Source organism: Choloepus didactylus, chromosome 15 (assembly GCF_015220235.1).
Source record: "Choloepus didactylus isolate mChoDid1 chromosome 15, mChoDid1.pri, whole genome shotgun sequence".
NCBI classification, from domain to species: domain Eukaryota; kingdom Metazoa; phylum Chordata; class Mammalia; order Pilosa; family Megalonychidae; genus Choloepus; species Choloepus didactylus.
The window spans coordinates 85,022,178-85,032,024 of record NC_051321.1 but is presented as its reverse complement, the minus strand read 5'-3'; the positions used below and the strand labels follow the sequence as shown (position 1 = coordinate 85,032,024).

At 56.1% G+C, this 9,847-nt stretch overlaps 1 protein-coding gene across 1 annotated transcript; it reads right to left on the bottom strand.

Annotated features, from left to right (window-relative positions):
- Positions 1-2,241: 2,241 nt before the first annotated feature.
- Positions 2,242-9,571, bottom strand: C15H10orf71 (chromosome 15 C10orf71 homolog). The gene is made up of 2 exons (XM_037805247.1): positions 9,530-9,571; positions 2,242-6,829 (listed from the first exon to the last, which is right to left on the bottom strand). The coding sequence occupies exon 2, from the start codon at positions 6,679-6,681 to the stop codon at positions 2,434-2,436; it is 4,248 nt and encodes a 1,415-aa protein (XP_037661175.1). The 5' UTR covers positions 6,682-6,829; positions 9,530-9,571; the 3' UTR covers positions 2,242-2,433.
- Positions 9,572-9,847: the final 276 nt, after the last annotated feature.

Here is a 9,847-nt window from a genome sequence, read left to right as displayed (position 1 = left end):
CCTTCCTCTTTTACATCTACAGGGGCAAAGAGGACCGGGGAGCTAACCCTGACCTCCAAGTGTCCACTCTTTATGTTTTTACCTCAATCCCTAACCTTGTCTACATTGCTTCTAATCCAGAATTGAGGCAGAACTCAAGCTGTTTCCCCAAATGTAAGCTTGCCAAGTATGATGGTTTGAAGCTCTCTGTACCCCAGAAGAATATATTCTGAAATCTAATCCATTCCTGTGGGTATGGGCCCATTGTAAGTAGGATCTACTGATGAGGCTACTTCAGTTACTTCAATCAAGATGGGTCTTAATCCTCTTACTGGAGTCCTTTATAAACAGAATGAAGAGAGAGAGAGCTAGAGAGAAAGAGAGAGAGAGAGCGCGCCACGGATGCCAGAAGCTGAAATCAATGAAACCCAGAAGAGAAGGGAGACACCAGCAGATGCCGCCGTGTGCTTTGCCATGTGACAGAGGAGCCGAGGATCGCCGGCAGCTGGTCTTTGGGAAGAAAGTATCTCCCTGATGATGCCTTGATTTGCACATTTTCTTGGCCTCAAACTGTAAGCTAATACATTCCCACTGCTTAAGCTGATCTATTTCACGGTGTTTGCTTTAAGCAGCCTAGGAAACTAAAATACCAAGGTAATATTTTTCCTGGTGGGGATGTAGTTATCATAACATTGTTTCACTGAAGGACTCTTGTTTTATCAGGCAGTTCTTTCTCTGGAGTCCTAAGGAATTTAAAAATAAGACATTAGTTTTCATATTTTAGTAAGAGGAGAACATGGTGGAGAGGATGCTTGGTGACTGGTGACAGTATTGAGAAGAACAGCTTCGTCCCCTTTGTGAGTGCCAGCGAGTGACTCGTGGGACATGAACTTTTTGATGATCACTGGCCTTGATTCCTGGGAATCCATTAGCCTGACTCATGGGTGGGAGCCAGACCCAACTGTACCGGGCTGGGGGATCTTGCACGATGAAATTAAGGTGTGGCTGCACTTGTTGGGAGAAATAAATCTATATAAAACCCCAAACCCCTATCAAGACCCGGAATATGCTGACAGCCCCTGTGTGTGTCTACTCCACGAACCTCCCTATCATCCCAGCCTCAAAACTGCATCTTTGCAAACCAGGCAAGGATGATGCACTTCACTTGGTCCCCTGGGACTTGGCAGGTCCCTTCAGTGGCTGGGGTCCTAAATGAAGAGGGAGGAGCTCTTCATCCCCATGTTTCCAATAGCATGAGAATTCAGAGATTTCTGCAAAAGTCCTCTCAGCTTTGCTTCCGACAAATCCTTGCTGCTCTCTTAGGGGCAGGGGCAGTGACTACATTGTGTTGCCTGGGTTTGATTCAGATACTGCTCTCCAAATCCCAAAGGCCGGGGGTGCAGGGAAAATAGCATTTTCTTTTGAGGGCAGGATCCCCAGGAGGCCTCCACGGGGGCTGAAAGCACGAGGAGGGTTCGCTGGGGTTGGGGCTGCAGCAGACACTGGGGGCATCTCCGCTCAGACACAGAAGCTTCCGCGGATAGCCACGAAGGCATCTGGGTCCTTACGGCCCACTGAAAAAAAAGACAGGCCTGGGGACAGAGCCACATTTGCAAACTTGTTTCACTTTTTAAAAGGCAGCCTCTTCTTTATCAGAACATAGCCCTCAGAAGAAAGTTTCATCACAGATGGGAGAAAAAACATTCTATTCAAATAAACTTGTCAAACACGGCATCCTATTGCCTTACTTAGTCTGGGGAACTCTGCAGCTGAGCCGGCTTTTGCTGGCGGTGACCTGGAAACTGGGCATGTGTTGGATATTGCTCTGTGACTCTGAGTTAGGGTTGGGGAGGGGGTCCTGTCTGTGCCGTGCCTCGATTCTGTGTGGTTGGGTGGGGGGTGCTCTGCTGTCACCATGCAGCTGTGTGCTCCGTGTGCCACGGCTCCTGCCGAGCAGGACCCCCAAGCACAGCCATGGGGGGCGCCACAGGGTCTTGCTCGCTGTGAGGGTCTGACCTTGAGAAGGAGTGGGGTGGGGGTCTCCAGGAAACAATCCTGGTGGCAGGGGCAGATGTCCAGGAGAAGGGTGGGGAGGGGAAGGTGAAAGCAGTGGGATATGTGTGTGTGCGTGTGCGTGTGTGTGGAGCGGGAAGGGGCACTGAGGGGGCATTTCATGCAAACAGCACCCCCCGCACCTCCCCCACCTGAAAACTCACTCTGGAGATGGTGGGCAGGGCCCAGGGGGGCCTTTAGGTGGTTTTTTTCTCAAACCCCTCAAGTCCTTTTGAACTGTGGGGTTCCCAAATAGCTTACCATGTGGGGATGGCTACATATGTCTGTGTGCGTACGTGTGTGCGTGCATGTGTGTGTGTGTAAGACAGTCTTTATTCTGGGGTAGGGGGGACGTAAGCTCTTATGGGTTCATCGGGGAGGGGGGCTTTTCTGCTTAAATTTTCAAGAGATGCCTTCCGTGGCGAAGTCCTCTAAGTCGTCGGTGGAGATGATCTCCAGGCTTGGTGCTTCTCCTTCCTCCTTTTCCGGGCTCTGGGGAAGCCCGTCGGGTTTCTGGCTTGCAGAGTGCTGGGCGCCATCACCGTACGGCCATGGGGCCCGCTGCCTGGCATCGGTGTCGTGGAGGCTCTGATGGCTGCCACCCACCCGGGGGATGTGAGGACCCTGCCTTGGAAAGGTGGGGGCTGAGAGCTGAGAGGAGCACCTCGGGAGCATCAGGGATGTCACGGGCAAGGGCTGGAAAGTAGGGTACAGCGTGCAGGCAGCAGCAAGCTCATCTTGGGAGGGGGGTTCAGAGGAGTCCCCCTCCAAGGACGGGATGGAGACCTTGACATATTTGCCCGTGTCTGGGTCGTAGAAGGTCTTGATTTTCACCTGGACCGGCAGATCAAAGATGAAGTACTCCCCAGACTGGGGGTCTTGGAGGACCTTCTGAGTGGCAGGGTAAGGGGGCAGGGGCGTGGCTGATGGGGGCTCCCCCGGCCACCTCCTAACGAGCTCAGAGAAGCCGGACACGGAGTGGCGGTGTGCAGAAGGGGGCAGGGCACGGACCACGGGGAAGTTGGGTAGGGGTATCTCTCCAGGGGACTGCGGCCTGGGCTCCGTCCACTCTGAGTCCTGGAGGGGAAGCCGTTCCCCCCGGGGCTCGCTGTCTCTCTCTTGCATCTGGGCCGTCTTTCTCCTCTTGTTGGCCAGCTTCTTGGCCCGCCGCAGGGCCTTTTCGGTTTTGGGTGGCACCACCGGCGGTTTGCCCGCTGCCCTCTCTGGCTGGACGGGGGCTGCTTCCGCTTTCTCAGGGAGGCCCGCTGAGCTGGTAACCGCATCTGGCAACGAGCCTCTAGGGGACAGTGCCCGGAGGTCCTCCGCCGCCGCCTCGAGTTGGGGGTCCCCTGCCTCCCACACCAGGGCGTGCGTCAGGAGCTCCCTCTTGGTGGTTTGGGCAGGGCCGTGGCTGGCCCAGGAGCTGGCAGGGGTTCCCTCTTCTGGCAGCCACCCCAGTTCCCCGGGGACCTGGGAAACATCGTCCCAGACACCACTGGTGGCAGGGGAGTAGGCCTCGCTCTCTTCCGGAGAGCTGGGGTCTGGGGAAGCCGCCATCTCTCCAGGGACCGGCCGTCTCCCCACTGGCCTTCTCCCCGGGGGCCCTGCTCTGGGTACAGACAAAAAGTGATTCTGGGAACTCTGCATCTGCTCTTCCCGACCCGGCCCTGGCTGGTGTGGGCCTGGCTCATCTTCCCCGTCTCCTTCGGGTAAAGCAATCGTGGGGATGTGCCTGGGAGTGGCGGGCTTCCCCTCGTGTGTGGACCTCCTCTGGCCATCCTTCCCTGCACCCATGCTCTCCCCGTCGCCTGCCAGCGGAGGAGACAGCAGCGTCCCCTTTGTGGCTGGCTGAAAGGGTCCCCTCCTGGCTGTGGCCTCCGCGTCCCTGCAGGCTGTGTGCCTCCACTGTGCGCCCTGCCCGCTGGCAGGCAGGAGATGGCTGGGTGTCAGGGAGCAGGGACTTTCGTGGCTCTCTGGGGGATAGAAGCTGGCATTCTCGCTGGGCCTCGGCAACGACTCTTCTTTGTGGCCACCTCCGGGCGAGTCCTCAGATGACAGGGTCCTCAGGAGGGGCAGCATGATGGGTTTGATCACAGGGGTGGCCCTGAGGGTGTTGTCTTTAATGGCAAACAAGATGAGCTTGTTTGACGTGGATGATGGTGAGGTGGGGAGCTCTTTGGCCTGCGAAAGGGCTGTATCCTGGCTTCCCCCACTCCACGTGCCTCTGAAATGAGCTTCCTCTGCACAAGACTTCATTCGACGACCTACAGACAGACCTTCTCCCGCTCTTGGAGGCCTTTCACCTTCGCCTTTCTCTTCCACGCATGTGCGCCCATCACCTAGAGCATCTTTCCCCATCGCTTCCTCCTTCTCATCCTTCTGACTCTCGTCTGCACTCGTGGCAGCCCTCCTGCCTTCCCGCTGGCTCTCGGTAAACCATGTCTTCTGCTGATCATCGAATGAAGCAAAGGATTGATCGGAAGAGCTGGTGCTGAATTTGGTCTTCATTTTGAGGCCTGGGATAAAATCGGACTGGCTGTCACTGTAAAACACGTCTTCCTCCTCTGGGGAGAGGGGCCCCGGAGAGACTTTCTGGTTGAAGTTGCGGTTCTGGAGCCCTGCCTCGCGCTCGGGTTCCATCTCCTGGGAGACGGATCTGGAGAACCCGTTCTCCAGCCAGGGGCCCCTTGGCACCTCTGTAGCGTTGCTGACCTCAGGCTCTTGGCCACAGAGCTTCAGGGACAGACGCTTCCGGAGAGAGTGTCCACCAGAGTCTGGACACCACCCTGAGCCGGTGGGACTGATTTCCGGGTCTCTGTTGGCATTGTCCTTCTCGTAACTGTTCATCTCAATGGGCTCCCCATTGACACAGAAGGTGATAGCTGGAGGTGAGCTACAAGTTAGGTGGTCACCTGCAGAGGACGAGCTGGCATCGGTTTTAGGGTCCTTCTGCATACCAACAAATGACCCAGGAGGGGCACCAGGTGGTTTCTCCTCCGAAAGCTCATTCAGGGGGTTCTCCTCCAGCCCGTTGGGAAAGGGGACTCCATTGCTAACCGTTTCCTGCTTGCCATCAACCTTACCCCTGGTTTTCTCATCGGGGCCTCTGGAGAGGGGCGAGGGGCTATAGGTGCTTTTGACACATTTCCGCACATCCTTGAGGCTGAACAGCAGGCTGGAGGCTTTGGACTTGTAGCTGTCCCGGGATTGGCACTCGCCGGGCTCCTTCTCCTGGTACCCATTGGGCTGTCCTGGGGGGGATGGGGTTGCCTCCACTGGCTGGCCATCCGACGAGTCCAGGGCGGACTTGGTGGGTATGACGGGCGTCAGAAGCTTGCTGATGTTGAAAGGAGGGTCATAACACAACTTGGGGTCCATGGGCACGTCAAGAACGTTGCTTTCTGGAAACTGTCCTGGGGGATTCTGCTTCCTACACAAAGCTGGACCCCCCCTGGGGATTGGCTGCTTTTCTTCTGGAGCCTCTCGGAGATGTTCTCTCCTTCCCTTGCCAGGCTTTGGTTTCCTCCATGGTGGCTGGGTCATCTTCACCGGAGGGTCAGGTTGTGAGCCTGGAGCGTTCCCCTCCATGGCAGACACCGGGGCTCCAGCGTCCCTCGGCTCCCAGGACCCCGATGTAGAGAGAGCCCCCGCAGCCGGCCAGGTCTCCTCCTGGCTGCAGCTGGCCCGGCCTTGGCTGGGAGAGACGTTGCCCTCCGCTGGGTGGGTTTCCCCGTGGCGTCGGGGAGCTTTGCTTTCTGGGCCCGTCTCGCCGGAGTCCCTTCTTTCCGACAGCCTTGGTTGGTGGACTTTCCAAGACTGAAAGGCGCTGTTCTCGCTGTGAAGGAACGTGCCTTTCCGCATCCACTCCTGACCCCTTCCCGGCTCGCCCTGGGCTGGCCCGGTGGGAGGAGAGAGGAACCTTGGCTCAAGGGAACCGGAGGCCTTGTTGGGCGTTGGGAGGAAGCTTCTGGAGTGGCGGCACGCCGTTTCTGGGTTCTCGGGGGACTCCTGCTCCCCGTGCTCCCTGCCGGCCTGAAGGGGGTTGGAGACCTCGGCAGGCACCCGCCTGACGGTTAAAAAGGCTGAGTCAAAGCAGAAGTTGACCCCGCTTTCTGGAAGAGGAGCGAATTTGGGCGGATGTTTCAGAGCCGGGGGCTTGCTGGTGGTGGGCCTGCTGTCACAGCACTGGCTCTCTGTGCTGTCGAAAGATTTAATTAGCGATGACACTTTGGAAGTGGGCTTGTTGCCGCCTCTCAGGCCGGACACCTGTGCCTCCAGTCTCCTCTGGACCGGCGTTGGCGGGGGGCTGCCTTTGGGGTACTTTCCCTCTCCTTGGACGTACTTGGGCAACTGCTGGACCGTGGCCGCCCAGCCGGCATGCTCCGTGCCCTGAGACGGAAGCTGACTCCAGATGCCACTTTTCCGGTGGGCATGGCTCACGGTTCCCCGGTGGAGACTCCCTGTCACCTGGTGGGTGATATCTGGGGACCTGGCCAGGTCAGGGTCATTGAAGGACATGTCCTCCGAGATGCACAAGCTCCGGAACGCCCTGTCCGTGAGGGTGCTCACCTCGCGGTCCGCGTCGTCCAGCACACTCCCGATGCTTGAGGTGTCACTGAACCCGTCCGTGCACTTCTTGTTTCCCTGCATTGTCTGTCTGCTCCGGGAAGCCTGGCCACGGGCAGCTGGGGAGAGCTTCTGGGGGAAACTTCTGGTGAGTAATAAATGCAGCCCTCTGCCTGTAAAGCAAGGTCCGCTGACCAGTTGCAGATGCAAAGTGGGGATTTTTCTTTTTTCTCTGCAAAAGAAATAAGTAGAGGGTATGAAGAGGCTATGCACCTCAGTAGCTCTGTGCCAAAAATGACATGGGGTAGTGGTGCCTGAAGCTTGGTGTCCTTCTTTGCAGAGATGACTTCCCCTGGCCATTGCATGTGATGTACCCCTTCTCCTGTCACGCTCTCACAGAACCCCATTTATTTTCTGCATGGTACTGAGCACTATTTAAAATTAAATGTACTCCTTTGTATCCCGTCCCATCGTTAGACCGCAAGCACCAGGAGCTTTGGGCCACTGTGGTGGTTATTCTGACTGGTCTTGATCCTGGATGCACTGCAAGAGGGCAGAGCCCCTGCAGCCTGTGTCACCTGGGCCTCCTAACTCTCCAGCTTCCACTGGGTTAGGCCCAGGGGAGGCATGGGAAGGAGTTTGGAAGGAGGGATGTGAGCGGCCCCAGGACCTCTGCCCCCATCCCCACCTTCCTTAATGGGGTGCAGAGTCCTGGCAATACCACTGTCCTCTAGACGAGGCCCCTTCCTCCTGGGCTCCAGCAATCCTGCCCGCCTCTGCAGCCTCTCTGCGTGAGGAGTGCAATGCCCCCTTGCTTCTGCCCACACCTCTGCTGTGGATCCTTCACGAAGTCCTCTTCTAGATCCTGTCTGGGGCTCCTGCTCTCTGCTGGGACCCAGATACCCCCACGAGACCTCCGACAGCCCGCCTGGGGTGCACACACAAAGGTGGCAGGATGGCAGGTGCAGAGCTAGTGTGGCCCAGCTGGTGGAGACTTCAGTGGGCGTTGGGGACAATGACCACCTGGAAGAGTGTGCTGCTTTGAGCTCCTCAACTGGAAGACGAAACACAGCAGGGGGCCCTCACCCTCCCCTCCTTACTTGGCCCGGCCTTTGCCATAAGACTGCCAGGCAAACATAAGCACTCGGTCCCAGTCAGGGAAGTTGGTCCCTCATGTCAGGCGTCCTGTAATCCTACCCAGCACCCCCTGATCCCATGTAGGGGCCCAGGAGCTCATCCGTGGTCCTCTGGACAGGTGCTGGCTGCCCGTGGCCTCCGTGGACTCCCAGCGCCCATGTCCCGGGCCAGTGTGGCTCTAACCACGTTCTCCCTGTCTGCGGAAGGGGGTCCTGTTCTCCCTGCATGGCCCTTGGTTGGTTGGAGACTGCACAAGGTGCCCCAGGATGGCTGATGCAGCCAGCAATGGGCATTATGTGTGTCTCGGCTCTGGAGGCCAGCCTTCCTTGGAGTTTGGTGGTTTCTGCCTCTTGACCACAGCTGTCCAGTGCATTTTGAATGCTAGTTCACAGGCAGCCAGATTTGCTTTCACGAATGAAAGAACTGAGCTGGGACTGCTGGAGAAAGGAAGGGGCCCAGAGTTCTAGCAAATGCCTTTTAGAAGGTCACCTGAAGGGGGACAGCATCAGCCCATGTACTAGGTGGTGGGGAGACCCCACATCGCTTTCCACCCTGTGTCCTCTGCCCACCTCCACCATAAAAGCTGCACCCTGGTGTTCTCAGACTCCCACACACTGTGTGGTTGACAGACGTGGAAGCAGATGGACTTTTGGGAAGATGCCCACCTCTGATCAAAGGGGCAATTTCTGCTAGCTCCAGCCTGTTTCCTCCTTACTTCCTGCTTCGAATGCAGGCATGAAGCCTGGAAATGAGGCATCCACTTTGCACCCCCAAGGGACAAGCAATGAGGGCTAGAGGTCACCCTGCTAAAGGCAGCAGAGCGGGCAGAGCAGTCATGGCCCCGATGACACTGGGGACAAGCGAGCTCGGGACAGCGGCCACCTCCTGTTCCAAGGCCTGCAGCTGCCTTAAGTCAGGTGTCCCGCCCGCTACAATTGTGATCTCCGTAATGACTGAACTCAGAAATACTGGGGGTTTCTCCACTTCCACACGAAGATGAAAATAGGATAGTTGGAGATGTAAATGTAGACTCTCAGAGTCCATTCAACACCCCCAGCCAGTTAAAGACCCCCTACTGAGAGCAGACATTTGTTACTTTTTTTTTGGAAACTTCAGCTTCTATGTCCGTTCTTTGAGTTGAAACACTTCCTTGATACCTTTTGGGGAATTTTCCCCTCCCTCCCTCCCCCCAACCAGGGTGTCCTGTGTTGGTGGGGTCAAGAATCTGCCCAGGTCCCCAGGGCAAGTGAAACACGAGGCCCAGGCCAGGCTGATGGTCCTGTTTCTCCCGGAACTTGGTGCTCCAACTGGAGAGGTGCAAGAACGGAGAACGTGCTCAGGGTGTTCTTTCTGGTTTTAGGGTGCCTGGTATGTTCCGTGGCTGCCTGGTCGCTGACCCTTGCCAGCCTGGATCTTTGGCTTCACATCGAGTCCACAGAAGTCCCAATTTCCTTTTAATTACCCGTTTTGGCTTAATCTGTTCAGTTTCTGTCTCTGTTACTTGCAACCAGACTTTGGGTCTGCCTCCTGATTTCAAATAGCAGGGAGGCACATTCACTATTATTTAGTAAATTTAGAAAACAACCAACTTCCTTTCCCTCAGCAAAAAGGGGGACTTCTTCCTGCTAGCTCTTTTCAGATTATTTCTTCAATTCTGATTTTGTTTACCTGGAGTCATATAGGAGTCATAGAGTTGGCTCCATCCCCCAATTCCTCCCCCTACCCCCAGCTATGGGTCCCCAGTGGGATCCTCCAGCAGAGTTTTTGGACTTTGGCTCTTGAATTGTTTCCATACCTGTCTGAGGAGCTGGGGCTGCCAGTGCCTCCTTCACTGGTTTTTAGGATCTGTAGTTAGGAAACTTTTCGTGCTCATATTTGGTATCATCACTGCCCATCTAGAAAGAAGAGGAAAAATAATTTTGGTGGAGCCTCATGGACCGACTGACCCCAGGGCTGGGTTCAGGGCATGGAGTGGATGTTGTTGAATGAATGAATGAATAAATGAAGGGAGGAAGGAACAAATGCCTGAAAGAGGCATCTTTGAGTGTCAATAACAAATATCACATAGGTGGCCTTGAATTTATTTCCTTAATCCACACTTGAACTCAACAAA

Bases quoted from the DNA above. Each gene is read 5' to 3' on its own strand.
- C15H10orf71 (XM_037805247.1), bottom strand. From the start codon at position 6,681: ATGCAGGGAAACAAGAAGTGCACGGACGGGTTCAGTGACACCTCAAGC.